The 17,577-nt window shown below is 44.7% G+C and overlaps 1 protein-coding gene across 1 annotated transcript; it reads left to right on the top strand.

Annotated features, from left to right (window-relative positions):
• Window positions 1-959: 959 nt before the first annotated feature.
• On the top strand, window positions 960-5,741 carry LOC130838641 (cationic amino acid transporter 3-like). Its single transcript, XM_057712055.1, has 11 exons — window positions 960-1,332; window positions 1,965-2,123; window positions 2,949-3,126; window positions 3,334-3,446; window positions 3,616-3,838; window positions 4,009-4,148; window positions 4,252-4,354; window positions 4,534-4,730; window positions 4,933-5,099; window positions 5,373-5,481; window positions 5,647-5,741. The coding sequence occupies exons 1-11, from the start codon at window positions 960-962 to the stop codon at window positions 5,739-5,741; spliced, it is 1,857 nt and encodes a 618-aa protein (XP_057568038.1).
• The last annotated feature ends 11,836 nt before the right edge of the window (window positions 5,742-17,577 follow it).

Raw genomic sequence — 17,577 nt, forward strand, 5'->3', positions numbered from 1 at the left:
AAATATTGGTGTGCAAGACAGCTAATATTTTATAATAACTATAAATGGAATATAACCTTTAAAAATTGTGAATCAGTATGTTGTACATCCAAACTTTTAAAATATTGTACACTAACTGTACCCGAATTTAAAAAATAACTCTCGGGGGGGGGGGGCTTCAAGGAAGGGAGGGAATATGGGGATATGTGTATAAAAACAGTTGATTGAACCTGGTGTACCCCCCAAAAAAAAAAAAAATTAAAAAATAACTCTCAGGTGTGTTCCCTGATGGCCTATTGGTTAAGATTCCAGGCTTTCGCTGCCATGGCCCAGGCTCAATCCCTGGTCAGGGAACTGAGATCCTGCAGCTTGGCAAAAAAGAAAAAAGAAAAAAGAAACCTCAGCATTCTTATCTACTCAAGCCATAACAATTAAGCAGCTACTGTGTGCCAGGTTCTGTGTCAGAAGCTTTTGCTTTTGAAAACTTTTCTTTCTAGGTTCTTTGCCTGGTCTAATCATTCAATTAACAAACGTAATTAGCTATTTATGAGTTTTAGATGCCATAGTAATTCTGAGGCTCAAAGACAGTCAGGCAATTGCAGCTCATATGCTCCTCTGAGCTAAGGAGGAGAGAGTGGGCATCTGAGGTTTCAAAGAGGAGGAAGACGTCCCACAGGAAGATGGGACATTCAAATGCTTGGGTAACAAATATTTGTCACCAAATGCAGGTTAGTTTTTCTGAGATTTCTCTTCAAGCAACCCTTCCAGTAACCTTGAAACATATTAAAAATCTGGTTTATGTTTCATGAAACCAAAGCTCAGAGATGGAGAACTTGTCCACTGTATCCTTTTACCACCCACTCCCCATCACTCCATTACTCCATGGAATCAGACTCCCAGGGCCAAGGGCGGATGGACATTCTTGATGGCTTTGTGTCTTGCTTTTTCAGCAGATCGTAGCCTCCTCAACACCATCTAGAATGCTGTGTCAGGATCTTCGTCAATATGCTCAGAAGCTGGTCCGCAGGCGGCCGCTGGAGCCCAGGGAGGGCTCTGAAAGTCACATGTCTCGTTGTCTGAGAACCCTGGACCTGGTGGCCTTGGGTGTGGGCAGTACCCTGGGAGCCGGCGTGTACATCCTGCCTGGAGAAGTGGCCAGGAACAAAGCTGGACCAGCGATTGTCATCTGCTTCTTGGTGGCCGCCCTGTCTTCTGTGTTGTCTGGGCTCTGCTATGCCGAGTTTGGGGCCCGGGTACCAGGCTCTGGTTCTGCGTATCTCTACAGCTATGTCACCATGGGACAACTGTGTGCCTTCATCACTGGCTGGAACCTCATACTGTCCTATGTCATCAGTGAGACGATGGGGTGGGAGAAAAGTGTGGGGCTTAAGATCAGGAAACTAGGAGGGAGGATTGGGGTCTTCACTCATTCGTGAGAACTTTGTTATCCACGTTGTGGGGGAAGTTGATATTAGTGGCAGGAAAAAGCCACAACTTCATTGTACACAGGTCTACCCTGCTTTCCATAAATGATGGACCAAGAATCCAGAAGGAAAGGGAAGTATAGGGAGTGGGTGAGAGGGAGGCATGTCCCACAGGCTCATCCCCTCACCATGTTGAAGTCTCTGTTCAGCTGTTGCCTTGGTGGGATTTTCCCTTACACCTCGATTTAAAATTTCAACCCTCATCCCAGCTCTCTTGGTCCCACTCCCATGCTTTCTTTTCTTGCATAACATTAGTATCTCCTAAAACATTAAATAGTTGGCCTATTTTGCCCCTTGGGGTTAGGGGTTGGTAGAAAGTTTGGCTGCTTTTGGAGGTGCAAAACACCTTCTTTCCCCACCCCATGAAAAGAAACTCTTTGAGATTAGGTATCTTGTCTGTCTCCCCCCACCCCCCCCGAAAAAAAAATACAACCCATGGCACATAGTAGGACTTTGATTAATAATGTTTATCAGTGAATCTTCCTTCTTCTGTACCTGCAGCCACTGCAAGCGTGGCCAGGGCCTGGAGCTCTGCCTTTGACAGCCTGATTGGGAACCACATCTCTCAGGCGTTACAGGGAACTTTCTCCCCACATATGCCCTCCTTCCTGGCCAAGTACCCAGACTTTCTTGCCCTGGCCCTGGTGCTGCTGATGACTGGTGAGAAGGGGTCAGAGTTAGGATGGGAAGAGGGGGGTGTGGAGGGAGAACTGGGATGGGAAAGGCTTGAGGTGGCAGAACGGTGGGGGATTAGGACTGGAAAGAAGGTTCTACAATATGAGAGACAGGAAGGCGAGACATAGACCGTTGTTTCCCGCCCGTGGCACCGACATCCCAGGTTGGAACATTCTTTGGTGTGGGGGGTGGTCCTATGCATTGCAGGTTTTTTCTTTTTTATCATTGCCAGGTGTCAAGTGGCATTCCTGGCCTTTATTTATGAGACAGTTGTGAAGCCCACACCCCAAATTGTGACAATCAGAATGTCTCCAGACATTCCCAAAACTCCCTTGGAAGAGAAAATTTCCCCAGCTCAGAATTATTTCTTTCAAGTGACAGCTTTCTTCCTCTGTACTGAGAGCAAAGTTTTGTTTCTTTTTTAATTGAGAGGACATTCATATAGCACAAAATTAATGATTTTATTATTTTCCTAGCTTTTTGAGATATAATTGACATCCAGTGTTGTATAAGTCTAAGGTGTACCACCTGACAGTTTAATAGACCTGTATATTGTGAGATGTTTGCCACAATAAGAAATTAATCATTGGAAAGTGTAAAATTCAGTGGCACTTAGTATATTCACAATATTTTGCAGCCATCACCTCCATCTAGTTCCAAACATGTTCTTCACCCCAAAACAAAACCCTGTGCCCATTGAGCAGTCTGTCCATCCGCCACACCCCTGCAACCCCTGGCCCCTGGCAACCACTAGTCTGTGTTCTGTGGATTTGGTTGTTTTGAATGTTTCATATTCCATCTTTCCCACAGGACTACTGGCTCTGGGAGCTCGTGAGTCAGCCCTGGTTAACACAGTGTTCACAGGCATCAACCTTTTGGTTCTCAGCTTCGTCATCCTCTCTGGCTTCATTAAGGGGGAACTGCACAACTGGCAGCTCACGGAACAGGATTACACATTAAACACATCCGGATCCAATGACACCTCTAGGTGAGGAGAGTACCCTTGGCCTTAGTAATGCTTGTGTGGGTGGGGGGGTGCAGAGCTGGGAACATGGTGGGGACTAGAGAGACCTGGGCTGAAGGATCCAATGATGGGGTCCTGGAGCCCAGGACTCGTGGTGTGTACTGAGGGGTCCAGTAGAGATGGCTGAGCACACCTCACCCTTGTTCTTCCTCATTCCTTCTCTCACCACAGCTTGGGACCTCTGGGTTCTGGAGGGTTTGTGCCCTTTGGCTTTGAAGGGATTCTCCATGGAGCAGCAACGTGCTTCTTTGCATTTGCTGGTTTTGATGCCATTGCCACTACAGGTAACATGGTCACAGTGTGTCCCATCAGGGGTTTGGGCACAGTTTGGGCTGCCCTTGGGCATGGGGTTGGTAGAAAGTTTGGCTGCTTTTGGAGGTGCAAGAAGGAAGGAGATTTTGTACTTTCACTTTAGTGTGTTTTCCTGAGCCACTACTTCCTCCCATTCTGCAGGAGGAGAAACCCTGAATCCTCAGCGTTCCATCCCCTTGGGCACCATGATCTCGCTCTTCATCTGCTTTTGGGCATATTTTGGTGTCTCGGCATCTCTCACTCTCATGGTGCCCTACTACCGGATTCACCCTGAGAGCCCCTTGCCGCAGGCTCTTCTCCACGTTGGGTGGGGCCCTGCCAGATATGTCGTGGCTGTTGGCACCCTCTGCGCTCTTTCATCCAGGTCAGTGTCATGGTTTTCTCCCCGTCTACTGTCAGATGCTCAGGTATCCCAGCCCTGGACATTGAGAGACAAGAGGGAAAGATACCTTACCCCACATAGACTAGGGAGGAGAACCTTCAGTCTGTCATACTTCGCCATGTTCTCACCTATGTTTCCATTTTCTCCTCCAGCCTCCTGGGTACCATGTTCTCCATGTCTCGGGTGACCTATGCAATGGCAGATGACGGGCTCCTTTTCCGGGGACTTGCCTGTATTCATCCCCGCACACGCACCCCTGTCATGGCCACCTTGGCTTCTGGAACTCTTGCAGGTGAAGAAACAAAACTCACTCCTTCTTTGATCAATTTCCTCAACTTAGATATTTCCAGTGGTTTCTCACTCTCTCTTGCATCTTGTTTGTGCCCTCATTCTAGGGTTCATAGCATTACTCTTTGAGTTCCGTGACCTTGTGAACCTCATGTCAATTGGGACCCTGTTCGCTTACTCCTTGGTGGTTCTTTCTGTTCTTGTCCTCAGGTGAGACTCCACTACACCTTGAATAGTGGTCTTGACCTCACGGGAATTGATGGGGCGGTAACCATCTTCTGCCTTCATGCTGCCTTCTAAATGTCCTGCTCTGCTTAAGGCAGGAATGGGCCATCTATGCTGGGTGAGTAGGGGCTACTGTTACTATTGCCTTAATATCTCTAATTCAGGTACCAACCAGATCAGAATTTAAGAAAGAATGAGAAAACAGAAAATGAAATTGAGATTTCTGAATGTGAAGCAAGTCCTTTGGGATCTGTACCTGAAGCAGGAAACTCAAGGATTCTAAAGAGTCTGTGTGACCCTCTCAACACCATCCCCACTCTGACGTCTGGCCAGATTGTCTACAGATGTGCCTTACTGCTTGGTGAGCAGTGGGATTGCTCTTTGGTGGTCTTCTGAAATTGACAAAATGGGGTGAAAGTGCTTATTTTAGCCGTTGAGGAGGAGTCGTGGGGAGATGATGGCCCTTTTTGATGTGGGCAGTTTGGGGGAGGGATATGATCCAAGGTCTTGAGCTATGTGGCTTCTGGAGGTGAGCCTGGGCTCCTCCCCTGTGACCCTTGCAGTTCTCCTGCTGACCATCCTGTGCCTGGTGCTGGCCCGGTGGCCCAGCCGCGTGTTCTCTGGAGACCCCGTGGCCACAACAGCGGCTGTGCTGCTGCTGCTGCTCATCGTGGGGGTCACGGTCATCATTTGGAGGCAGCCCCAGAGCCCCGCTCCTCTTCCCTTCAAGGTAGGTGACCTCATGTGCCCAGCTGTCCACCTTGAGTGAATGTAGTCTGCACGCTTTGAGGTCTAAACATCCTTTGCTGGACCAGGGAAGAAGGGGAGTTGCTAAAACCAAGGGACCCTTCCCTGATCCACCGTCAGTGCTTTACATACCCAGTCTCAGTAGGCACTGAACACACAGCCTGAACAGGACTGGAGTCTTCCCGCCCACGTGGGGTCGGGGCCTCCCTTTCAGACGTCTGTGATGTGCTCAGGGATTAACTGCATTTGCCCTCAGGTCCCTGCTTTGCCTGTCCTCCCCCTGCTGAGCATCTTTGTGAATGTTTACCTGATGATGCAGATGACCCCTGGGACCTGGGTCCAACTTGGCATCTGGAATGTGATTGGTAAGTAGCTTCTGGACAATGGGGCCTCTTGTATGACTGAATGCAACCCTCTTCCTACTACTTCTCCCCCAAACTGTGTCAGACACCATAATAGCAGGCCTATTGGGCATTTATAAGTGAGGAGACTGCCTACTTTCCCTTCTCATTGTCTAATTTCCCTACCAGGATTTGCCATATACTTTGGATACGGGATCCAGCACAGCTTGGAGGAGAACAGTGACCAAGAGCCACCAGCCTCCACCTCCCAGACTCCTAACTAAAACATCCGCAGTGCTGAATCAGCTTAACTACAGGAAATAGATGCTGTGTGGAGCCCTTCCATGCGTCTTCCGGTTCAAGGGCCACTCTTGAGTCTTTATGGCGTGTGAAGGTGGGATGCATTTACAGCCCTGTATTTATTGCCAGTGGACAAAATGACTGTTGTGTTATATATTTTTTAAGTAAACTTTTCAAAGAACAATATACATACAGAAAAGTACATGCTTCATAAATGTGCAGCATGGGGACTTCCCTGGTGGCGCAGTGGTTAAGAATCCACCTGCCAATGCAGGGGACATGGGTTCTATCCCTTTTCTGGGAAGATCTCACAGGCTGCGAAGCAATTAAGGCTGTGCACCACAATGACTGAGCCCACACGCCACAACTACTGAAGCCTGCACACTCTAGGGCCCATGCTCCACAACAAGAGAAGCCACCACACTGAGAAGCCTGCACAATGCAATGAAGAGTAGCCCCCACTTGCCACAACTAGAGAAAGCCCATGTGCAACAATGAAGACCCAACGCAGCCCCCCCCAAAATAAATTAATTATAAAAAGTGCGCAGCAAGATGAATTTTCACCAAAAAAGTACAACTATGTAACCAGCAACCAGAAGAAGATATAAAATATTAATCTGGCACATGAGAAACAACTTCTTGTGCCCATTTCCAGCAAGAACACAGAGATTGCCGCTTGACAAGGAAACAGAGGCAACTATACATTGTGTCAAGAGTTGCACTTTAAATATGAGGACACAAATAAGTTGAAAGTAAAAGGAAGGGAACAGACACATTGTGCGAAAGATAAATAATAGAAATAATAGAGAAAAAGAGAAATAACAGATGAAGTGGATCATTTCATAATGTTAAAGAGAAATGAGCATTTTTATCTCTTCTTCCAACTTTATTGAGATATAGTGTAACATAGTGTAAATGATCATTTTTTCTTTACTCTTCTGTCATAAACCCCAATAGAGTTGAAGAGGAAAAGTTCTTCATTGAAAAACACCACCACCACCACCTGCACTGCTATGGGACGGGGAATGGGATGGAAAGTAATGGTTGGTTGATCAATGGTTACAATTGGGTGGAACTAAAAGATAGGAAGTTAAATTGGAGAAACAAGGTTAAAAGGTGTTGCTGCAGAACAGAACGTCCAAAAAATGAGATGACGGACATTGAAGACACTGGTGATAATGAAGTAGAGGATTGTTTGTGGGAACAACTGAAGAAGAGTGAAGGAGGGATGGAGGTTGAGAAACTGAGCAGCAAAGTTATTAAAGGAATTACAAAGTAGATGGACAAGGATTAACAGGATTAGAAAAATCTCTACTTTGCAAGTTCTACTGAAATTACAGACTTAGGACACAAGTAATGGAGACTGAAGCTGTTGGGTGAAACTTTGACGGAACAGGTTGAAATCACCTGATTATCGTTCTTCCCTTACTGCTGTGGGACAGCCAGGTATCGTGTGCTACCCAATGTGCTGTAATAGGCGACAGAGAATTCTGCCCATGAAAGAGTCTTGATGAAAAGTTGAATAAGAATGCAACCAAGCTTCTAGATCAACTACAGCTCACAACAGACCGCAGGGATAGATTCACATTTCAGCTGAAAATGCAATCAGCCAAAACCAGAATGTGGGCGATTCTCCTGGAAAGAAAAATGGTGCATTTTCTGTAACAATTAAATGATATGACCCTAACTGGAGAGTTAATACAGGTAGATCTCAGAGATGTTACTGGTTTGATTCCAGACCACCATAATAAAGACAATTGGCAATAAAGAGAGTCACACAAATTTTTTTTGTTTCCTACTGCATATAAAAGTTATTTACACTACACTGCAGTCTATTCAGTGTGCTTTAGTATTCTGTCTATAAAAAAAAAGTACATACCTCAATTTAAAAATACTTTATTGCTAAAAAATGCTAACCATCATCTGACAACCCAGATTTGCCACAACCCTTCAATTTGCAAAAAAATGCAGTATCTGCAAAGCACAGTAAAATGTTGTGTGCCTGTACATATGTATGTATACATATTAAAATATGTGTACGTGTAATTAATATGTATAAAATATGTACATACAATGTATGTACATATATGTTGTTGAGGTTCATTGTTTATCTAAATTCAGTATATCTACTTGTCTTGTAACTTTATTTGCTAAATCTGTCACCTCTTGGTCTCTGTGTATGCTCTCTGCATTCTGACAACCTCTTGGTATAAGGACATTAGTCATATTTCTTCAGGGCCTACCCTTATGACCTCCTTTTACCCTAATTACCTCTTTAAGGCCCTGCCACCAAATGTAGTCACATTCTGAGGTCCTGGGGGTTAGGACTGCAACACAGGAGTTTGAAAGTGGGGAAATACATTCAGCTCATAACACTTTCGACCACCATTTGCTTCCCAGCAGCTCAAATAGTGGCCAAAAGACAGTCAGGGCACCATTATATTTGGTGAGATATATGATGAAAGAATCACATGTACAGGTAAAATTTTACATGACCCAAGATAGAGAACCAGAAATTATCAAAAGGAGGCCACAGTACTTGTTTGGAGAAAATATTTTGTTAAACTACTTGGAATGGAAAATTAGACTTTAAAGCCATGTCTAATTTAAATTATTTTTCAGGAGAAAAGAAATGCAGAGAGAAATTGGGGAGAGGAGAGAGAAGAAAGGGGAGGGGAAGATGGTAAAAGGGGTTCTGTGAGATGAGAATGTCTTCCCTTGATCTGATCTCACTTTCATATGAAAATAATAAAATGATTGATGTAGGTGAGTGTCTCATGGAAAGCTGTGAAGGAATTTTTTCAAATTATTATTATTGGTGTAGATCGATTAGGGAGATAAAACAGTTGGCAGAAACAGGAGACGGAGTGAATCCTGTACATGTTTTTCCACCGGAATTCATTAAATGGGCGTCTCCCATGGGTAGCAGAAAGTCAATGAATGGTTCTGAGCCTGGTGACAAGGGGGAGAAGGGGTTTGGAGAGATGACTGAATGTCCGCTGCCTTTCCAGGGACAGCGGTGCAATGGGGACACCCTCCAGCTGTACATGTTCCTCTCCCGCCACCACACGCCTCCCCACTGTACTGGCCATGTGAGCCTGGAAGAGTCACCTAACCTTCCTTCTGAACCTCTAGAGGCTTGGCAAAGAAGTGGAGAAATAAGACATAGGATAAGTCCTTACATAACCTATGAAAAATGGGAATTTCAGAGGTGAGGTATTTGGCTCTGTTGGTGGAAAATTAAATAACAATCAAGGTAAGCAAAAAGAAAAGAGAATTTTGGATATTTCTGTAACATTCAGTATTTTAAGGTAATAGCTAGAATTATGACTGATAACAACTTACCAGGACATATCAGATTTTTAGGAATTTCATAAACTGATAATTTGTAGGACACCTATTAATAACGTTCATCCTTCCAATATAACCTAAGAGGGTTTCTCATCACTGATTTCACAATGATACCCATGTAATTATAGTGTCAATATGCCTAATTATAATGAGTTCAATACCTTTCTTTGAGATGTTTTAGGAGAGCTCTGAAAAATCCCCAAATTAGCTAGAGGTCAAAAAATACTTCATTTAGAATTTGATTGGATAGGGTTCTCAAAGATAGCAAAATGTTTTCAAACATTCACATAGGATCACAGGCCACTCTGAAGTATACTTAGTTATCTGCCTACCAATGTGACACTAAAATACACGTATGTCAAAGGCAAATACAGAAAGGTACAACAGAGTGTTGTTTCCATCAAAATCAGAGAGAAAAGAAAATTTAATTTTTTGCACCAGCTTACTTTTCATATTAGACTAAATTCACACAATTAAATTCAGCCTCATCTTACCCAGTCCTGACCACAAACAGAAGCCTTTTTTCAAGTTCCTTTTCCACAAACTTTCTACGACTTCCTTCGTTACACTCAGATTGTGTCTTGTGCTTCTCTGTCCTCTCCCTTTAATGTCACTTTAGGACAAAATTACCTTCTTTCCCTTCAACACAAAGCATGTTCTTTCCTTTAACTTCTAAAAAAATTTCCTTGAACACACAGATGTTTTCCATGTTAACTTTCGTAGTTCTAATTACACATATTAATCAGAATTCTTAAGCCTCAGCAATCTTAATTTGTAGTGAAATCTGAGAAGTGAGCAGGTGTGAACTGTTTGTGATGCAGGATTTCTTAAAATTGAAATATAGTTGATTTAGAATATTATATTAGCTTCACATTTACAGTGTAGTGATTCAATATTTTCACAGATATACTCCATCAAAAGATGCAGATACAGAGAATGGACTGGAGAACTCGAGGTATGGGAGGGGGCGGGGGGTGAAGGGGAAACTGAGATGAAGTGAGAGAGTAACACAGACATATATATACTACCAACTGTAAAATAGTCAGTGGGAAGTTGTTGTATAACAAAGGGAGTCCAACTCGAGGATGGAAGATGCCTTTGAGGACTGGGGCGGGGAGGGTGGGGGGGGCTTGGGGGGGGCGTCAAGGAAGGGAGGGAAGATGGGGATATGTGTATAAAAACGGATGATTGAACCTGGTGTACCCCCCCAAAAAAATAAATAAATAAATAAATAAAAAGTTATTACAAGATAAGGACTATAATTCCCTGTGCCCTACAATCCATCCTTCCTGCTTATCTATTTTGTACGTAGTAGTTTGTATCTCTGAATCCCATATCCCTAGTTTGATCCTGCCCCCTTCCCCCTCTCCACTGGTAAACACTAGTTTGTTTTCTGAATCTGTGATTTTGTTTCTCTTTTGCTATACATATTCATTTGTATTATTTTTTTAGCTTCCACATGTAAGTGGTATCATACACTATCTGCAGAAACAATGAATCACCATGCTTTACACCTAAAACTAACATAATATTATAAATCAACTACATTTCAATCAACAAACAACAAATTAGACATCCTTTTAGGAGGAAAAGCCCTTTTGTGGGTGTCGTGGGATATAGCTGCATATGCCCAAGGACCCTGGAGGAGTCTCGTCTATCTGCGCATCAGGGTAACAGGCTGACAGACCTCTCTAAGGGCTGCAGAACCTGCAGAGCCAGGGAACCTGCCCAGACCCCTGTTCGGGTGGGGTGGGAGAGTAACCTGGAAGGTAGTGACCTGTGTAGATTCTCATGCATGCGAGAGAATTTGCAGAGGGTCAGACTTCCCTAGGAGAGATTCTGGCATGCCAGAAAAAGTGAGCCTGGTCAAAGCAAAGGTGGAGGTAAAAGAGGTAACTTCCTCCTCCCCAGCACAAGGATACCTCCCAAGGTGGGGCTGATCTACCCAGAGGGACCTCTCCCTCTACAGAAAAGGAAAGTGGTGAGTGAGTGCCCAGCTACCCTAGGTATGCAAGACACCCCTGGAGAAACCTGTTCCTCTGTAGCAGCACCCAGAGCCCTGAGTCTGGACATCCATGGCGAGGGAGAGGAAGGATACTGGGAAAGAGGCAGATGAACATTTCAAAGCACAGGAAAGTGACTGCTCTCCACAGGCAGTCAAATCACGTGCCTCTGGGAGTACCACACCCAGGGATCTCCCTACTGGGTACAGGCACCCTCTAAGCTCCAAGTGCTGGACCCACACTTCCCTCCACTCTCCCAAGGCTCCTTGTGTGAACTTCCACCTGCAGCGCCCATAGGAGTTCTGGTAGACAGGGCACATGCTCAGAAAACTGACCACCTGCTATGGGCAAGGGTGCCACAAACTTGGGCTATAGCACCACCTCCGGGAAAACCAAAGAGAGGCTTCCAGGAGGCAGCCTGCCGAGTTGTAAGACCAGGGAAGATAGAAAACCTTAAGAATTCTCCCACAGGGGAGTGGATAAAAAAGATGTGGTACATCTATATAATGGAATATTACTCAGCCATAAAGAGGAACGATATTGAGTCATTTGCAGAGACGTGGATGGACCTAGAGCCTGTCATACAGAGTAAAGCAAGTCAGAAAGAGAAAAACAAATATCGTATATTAATGCATATGTGTGGAGTCTAAAAAAAATGGTACAGATGATCTTATTTGCAAAGCAGAAATACAGCCACAGACATAGAGAACAAATTTATGGATACCAAGGGCGAAGAAGGGGTGGGATGAATTGGGAGATGCAGACTGACATATATAAACTACTGATACCATGTATAAAATAGATAACTAATGAGAACCTACTGTATAGCACAGGGAATTCTACTCAGTCCTCTGTGGTGATCTAAATGGGAAGGAAATCCAAAAAAGAGGGGATATATGTATACGTGTAGCTGATTCACTTCGTTGTACAATAGAGACTAACCAACATTGTAAAGCAAATATACTCCAAAAAAATTAAAAAATAAAAAAAAAAGATTTCTCCCACAAGTGGGATGATAAGAGTGGAGCAGGTGTACTGATACAAAGATTGAGAAGACCCCAGTTAATAACACCACCATGGGACAGAATACCCCTTCTGAAGGTAACCACCAAACATTAAAGGAGGTGTCTACTACTTCAAGCACAAAAACACCAAATCAAAACTACAAAAAAAACATGGGACTTCCCTGGTGTCACAGTGGTTAAGAACCCGCCTGCCATTGCAGGGGACACGGGTTCGAGCCCTGGGCTGGGAAGATCCCACATATCGCGGAGCAACTAAGCCCGTGCACCACAACTACTGAACTTGCGCTCTAGAGCCCGCAAGCCACAACTATTGAGCCCACGTGCTGCAGCTACTGAAGCCCACGTGCCTAGAGCCTGTGCTCCGCAACCAGAGAAGGCACCGCAATGAGAAGCCCCCCACTCGCTACAACTAGAAAAAGGCCACTTGCAGAAATGAAGACCCAATGCAGCCGAAAATAAGTAAATAAATAAACCATTAAAAAAATAAATAAACCATTAATAAATAAATAAATAAAATTAAATAAAATAGTTAATGGGAGAGTCAACTGGGACATGGAAATCCCATGCTGGTGGTCTCTGCCCAGTGTTTCAGCACATGCGTCAGTTGATGTATGTCAGAGTCTTGCCCACTCCCCCAACTCCGCCTCACCACTCCCCTTCCAGCTCCTGATGTTTTCCCTCTTACAACATGCTTCCCTTCCCTGCCCGCGTGCTCCGTCTTCCCAGAAAACAGAGCTCCTTGAAGAAAGGGACCAAGTCACACTCCCCTTTTCTTCTTTCCCTTTCCCAAGGCTGAGAGCAGGCATCATGCTCGTTCAATGCTTTTGTTGCATCATTTAGCATCAGAGATTTTTAAGCTCCCCTTCTGCTGCTTGGGTCCATCTGGACTTGGGGCTTCCCCACACTTGAGTGTCTCAGGCCACGTGTAGACGTGGAAAGTTGAGTAGTGTAAGAAGACTGGGGGGGAGGAAGATTGTGAGTGGTGTCCCCGGTTTTACACCCATTCTACTTAGGGTCCTTGACGATCAGTGAATTCAAGTGTCCAAGGAAACAATCAAACAACACAATAGAAATGGTGAGTTGTATTTGACCCAATTTAAGGACTGTAGTCTGGGAGGCAGCCTCTCAGACAGCTCTGGGGAACTGCTCTGCTGAAGCATGGCTTTCAGCACAGGCTTACACCTTATCCCAACAAAGACCATACATCAGACATGACAGGGTACAATCCTTCACGGTTTCAAAAGAGACAGACTTAGTGCATAGACAGCAGGCAGCAGGACCCTGGAGTCTGGGAAGGGAACCTTATCTCCCGGGGAGTGTTACCATGGACGCCATGAGAAGGGAGTTGTTCATCCTTATCTTCAGAACAGCCGTTCTTCACCACAGTGGTTAAAGCAGATGTGCTGTGAGGCTTGGACAGGCTGGTTTAGTTCACACAAAGTTCAGGCTGAGCCACGTAGAAGCCAAAATGCCTTCCCCACACCTCAATATGTGAACATTTTCTCCATCACAAGCAGATAAAACTCTTAGAACCATATGATCCAGTGACTCTACTTCGCAGGATTTACCCAAGGAATTGAAAACGCACTGCAAGAGATATTTGTACAACCATGTTCATTGCAGCAATATTCACAATAACTAAAACATGAAAGCAACCCAAGTGCCCACTGACCATCAAATGGAGAAGCCAATGTGGTGGGTTCAAATAATAGAGTATTATTCAGCCTTTAAAACGAAGGGACTATAACACATGCTACAACACAGATGATCCTAGTGGACATTCTATTAAGTAAAATAAGCCTGAGAGGAAACGACAAATACTGGATGATTCCACTTAAAGGAAGTACCTGGAGTGGTCAGATTCATAGAGAGAGAAAGTAGAAGGGTGATGGCCAGGAACTGGGGAAGGAGAAAGGGGGAAATTTTGTTGAATGGGTACAGAGTTTCAGTTCGGCCAGATGAAAAAAGTCCTGGAATTGGTTGCACGAAATGTAAATGCACTTACCACAGCTGATCTGCATACTTAAAGATGGTTACAATGGTAGATTGTGTGTACTGTGTATTTTACCGCAATAAAAAAAAGTTTTAGAACCATCCCCTGAGGGTAACCACAGAAGAGCCAAGGGCTGATAGCAGCCCTGCAGACGCTCCCCGCCCACCCAACCCCATCCCCACCCCAACCACCCAGGGGTTCAGGGCTGTCTTCTGTGCACAGGGACTCCCCGCTTCGGTGTTTGGAGATGCGTCAGCTCCAGCCCAAAACTCACCCTCACTGACTCTGCTCCAGTGCTCCAGGCTCTGCTCCCACATCCAGTGAGTCCTGGGAAACCCCTCTTCTGTAGGAGACGGGGCGCTGAGTTCACATGCTCCTAAAGAGACCTCTGCAATCCAAGTGTGCAGTGGGTCAGCCTGGCTCCCGCCTGAGGGTGGCAAGTTCCGTTTCCCAAGTGAAAGCAGGAGATGGGAGCTGTGTGTGTGTGTGTGTGTGTGTGTGTGTGTGTTGGGGGGGGGTGAGAAAAAATGGGGGAGATTGGTTCAGTGTCCTGAGGCTCTAAGACTATTTTTAGAGTTGTGTTCACAGAATAGTAGAGATGATCCTTAAGTAGGGTTTATGACGTGGACCACTGATTTCAGGCTCCTTATGCTGCTTGGCTCTCCGAATCTATGGCTTCCTCCTCTGTGGGTATCGGGGCAACGGGAAGGGACTTGAACGTCCGTGGAGTTTGGTATGTGTGCAGGACGACTGCACGGTGATCCATATTAAATCGCTTTTGGGTTTCTACACCCAGCAACGCTGTGAAGCTGGCTCTACTGTTTATCACGGGCAGCAGTTTCTTTAAATGGTGGTAAAATACACACAACATAAAATTCACCATCTTAACCATTTTAAGTGCACAGTTCAGTAACATTAAGTCTATTTACACTGTTGTGCAGCCAATCTCTAGAACACTTTTCATCTTGTAAAACTGTGACCCCATTTATCAATAACGCCGTTTCCCCCATCACCCCAGCCCCTGGCGAACCACCACTCTACACTCTGTCTCTGCGGCTTTGACTCCTCTTGGTACTTCCTAGAAGCGGAATCATACAATATTTGTATTTTTGTGACTGGTTTATGCCACTTTGCATAACGTCCTCAAGATTCCACCATGTTGTTGCCTGCGTCAGAATTTCCTGCCTTTCTAAGGTTAAATAATATTCCACTGTAGGTAGAGACCACATCATGTTTATCTTTCCTTCGTGGATGGACATTTGGATTGTTTCCAGCTTTCAGCTATTGTGGTAATACTCTTTTGAACACAGGTGTACAAATATCTCTCTGAGACCCTATTTTCAGTTCGTTCGGGTGGACACCCATAGGGGGAATGGATCATGTGGTAAATCCCTTATTAGTTTTTGGAGGAACCGTCATCCCTTATCCACAGCAGGTGCACCAATTTACACTCCTACTCACACACACACGAGTTCACAAGCAGCATTTTTTTTTTTGAATAACCACAGTGTATTGAACTATTTGATGGACATTTGGATAATTTTCCAGTATTTTTGTTTTGTCTTGTTTTTGTTATTACAAACAGTAACATCAGTGAAACCCTCTTGGATAAAGTTTTTTTGTACTTGTCCCATTTTATCTTTGGATAGATCCCTAGAAATGGGGTTGCTGGGTGAAAAGGGTAAGTGCATGTCGAATTTTGGTAGAAATGGTTAAATTCCCTTCATAGAGAATTTTGAACTTCCACTGGCAATGTTTGTGTCTTTTGCCCACGGTCACACCACCTGAGTGTGTTGTCAGATTTTGTATCCTTTCTAGTTTAATGTATGAGAAATATATTTGTATTTTGCATTTAAATGTGTCTTCCTATGAGTGAGGAAGTAAAAAAAAAATGTTTATTCTTCAGAAAGATGGGGGAAAAATAAATAGTTTGTCCTGTGGAATGCTGTTTTATTTGTTTGAAGTAGAGGTATTACTTGTGCAATAATTTTTATTCGGCCTTTGAAGATGGCATCAGCAGCCTTTAAACAAGAAAAAAACAGAGGTGCAGAGAAGTCTATGCCCGGTTCAAAGGCACAGGGGTGGTGGCTGAGCCAAGATTCTAATCATATTTTCCTGGGTTTTTAATCCCCGCTCTTCACCAAAATGCTGAACTTGGACTTCAGAGTATCAGTAGCAAGAGCCCTCTCAAGAGAACTTGGTTCACTGGGTCAGCCTAGCCCTGCAGGGCAGTGCAGTGAGGAGACATTTCATGCCCCAAAGGATAGGAAACCGAGTCCTGTCATTTCTGATTCAGAATGAAGGTTCGTCCTCCCTCCCTCCAGGCACTTGGGAGGCCACTCTGGTTGGATGCTTGGACTGCGCTGGGCTGGCGTCTGTCCCTGCCTACAAATTCCATCTCATTCTGCCCCAAAGCAGAGTTCCCACTCCATGTCACTCTGCAAGCAATGACACAGAAAGCTATCAGGTTTCAGGATCCTTGGTGAAGACATGTATGGAGTCTGAACTCTCTGATCACCAAGCCCCTAAAAGAGTCACGTCACACGTGTCAGGGAAGGGAGGGAATAAAGATGATAATAATTTTCCCTAATATGTTACGGAGCTGAAGTTGAACCAGCAGAGCTGGTTGGTTTCAGTTCAAAAATCGTTATTGTGATTCTCTCAGCTTACACCAATTAAACATCTACTGCATGCCAACACTGTGTTTAAAGCCTCTGCTTCTGAAGTGGCAGAAAACTTCTTTCTAGGTCCTTTGGTGGGTCTAATAATTAAATTGACACGAGAAAAACTGATGAATTTAATTTGTTGTGTATGCGAGCCCTACAAAAACTCTGAGGCTCAAGAGAGTCAGGCCTTTGAGGTTTATCTGCTCCCCTGAGCTAAGGAGAACGGAGGAGGGGTCTGGGGCTTCAAGAGGAGGAAGACATCCCACAGGAAGATGGGAAAGGCAAGTGGTTGGTTAACAAATGTTTCCCACTCCTTGCAGACAAATCTTTCTGAGATAAAAAGCCATCTCTGGTAATAGCTCTCTTCCTGGTGTAGACAGCATCGTCTAAATTATTTAGGGCAGTTAAGGGAGGGGCAACGAGCTGTTCCTGAGTCTGCTGGGTCTTAATTGCCTTCCGCTCAAGGCAGTCCACGTGCCAAAGCGGCACATTTGGGGGAGACATAATCCACTCCCCCTCACTTCTCCTCCAGCAGCCCTTCCAGGAACTTTGAGACACATGAACAGCCTCCTCTGTGTTTGTAGAAAACAAAGCTCAGAGATGGACAACTCATCCAATGTGTCCTTTGCCACCTGCTCCCCGTCACTCCATTGCTGCATGGAGTTGGACTCCCAAGGCCAAGGGCAGATGGACGTTTTTTTTTAATGTTTTTTTTTTTTTTATTGAAGTAAAGTTGATTTACAATGTTGTGTTACTGTCTGCTGCACAGCAAAGTAATTCAG

Source organism: Hippopotamus amphibius, chromosome 16, assembly GCF_030028045.1.
Source record: "Hippopotamus amphibius kiboko isolate mHipAmp2 chromosome 16, mHipAmp2.hap2, whole genome shotgun sequence".
In the NCBI taxonomy this organism is placed as follows: domain Eukaryota; kingdom Metazoa; phylum Chordata; class Mammalia; order Artiodactyla; family Hippopotamidae; genus Hippopotamus; species Hippopotamus amphibius.

Bases quoted from the DNA above. Each gene is read 5' to 3' on its own strand.
- LOC130838641 (XM_057712055.1), top strand. From the start codon at position 960: ATGCTGTGTCAGGATCTTCGTCAATATGCTCAGAAGCTGGTCCGCAGG. The intron at 3,127-3,333 runs GTGAGGAGAGTA...CTCTCACCACAG, and splicing joins GGATCCAATGACACCTCTAG to CTTGGGACCTCTGGGTTCTG. The intron at 5,100-5,372 runs GTAGGTGACCTC...ATTTGCCCTCAG, and splicing joins CCGCTCCTCTTCCCTTCAAG to GTCCCTGCTTTGCCTGTCCT.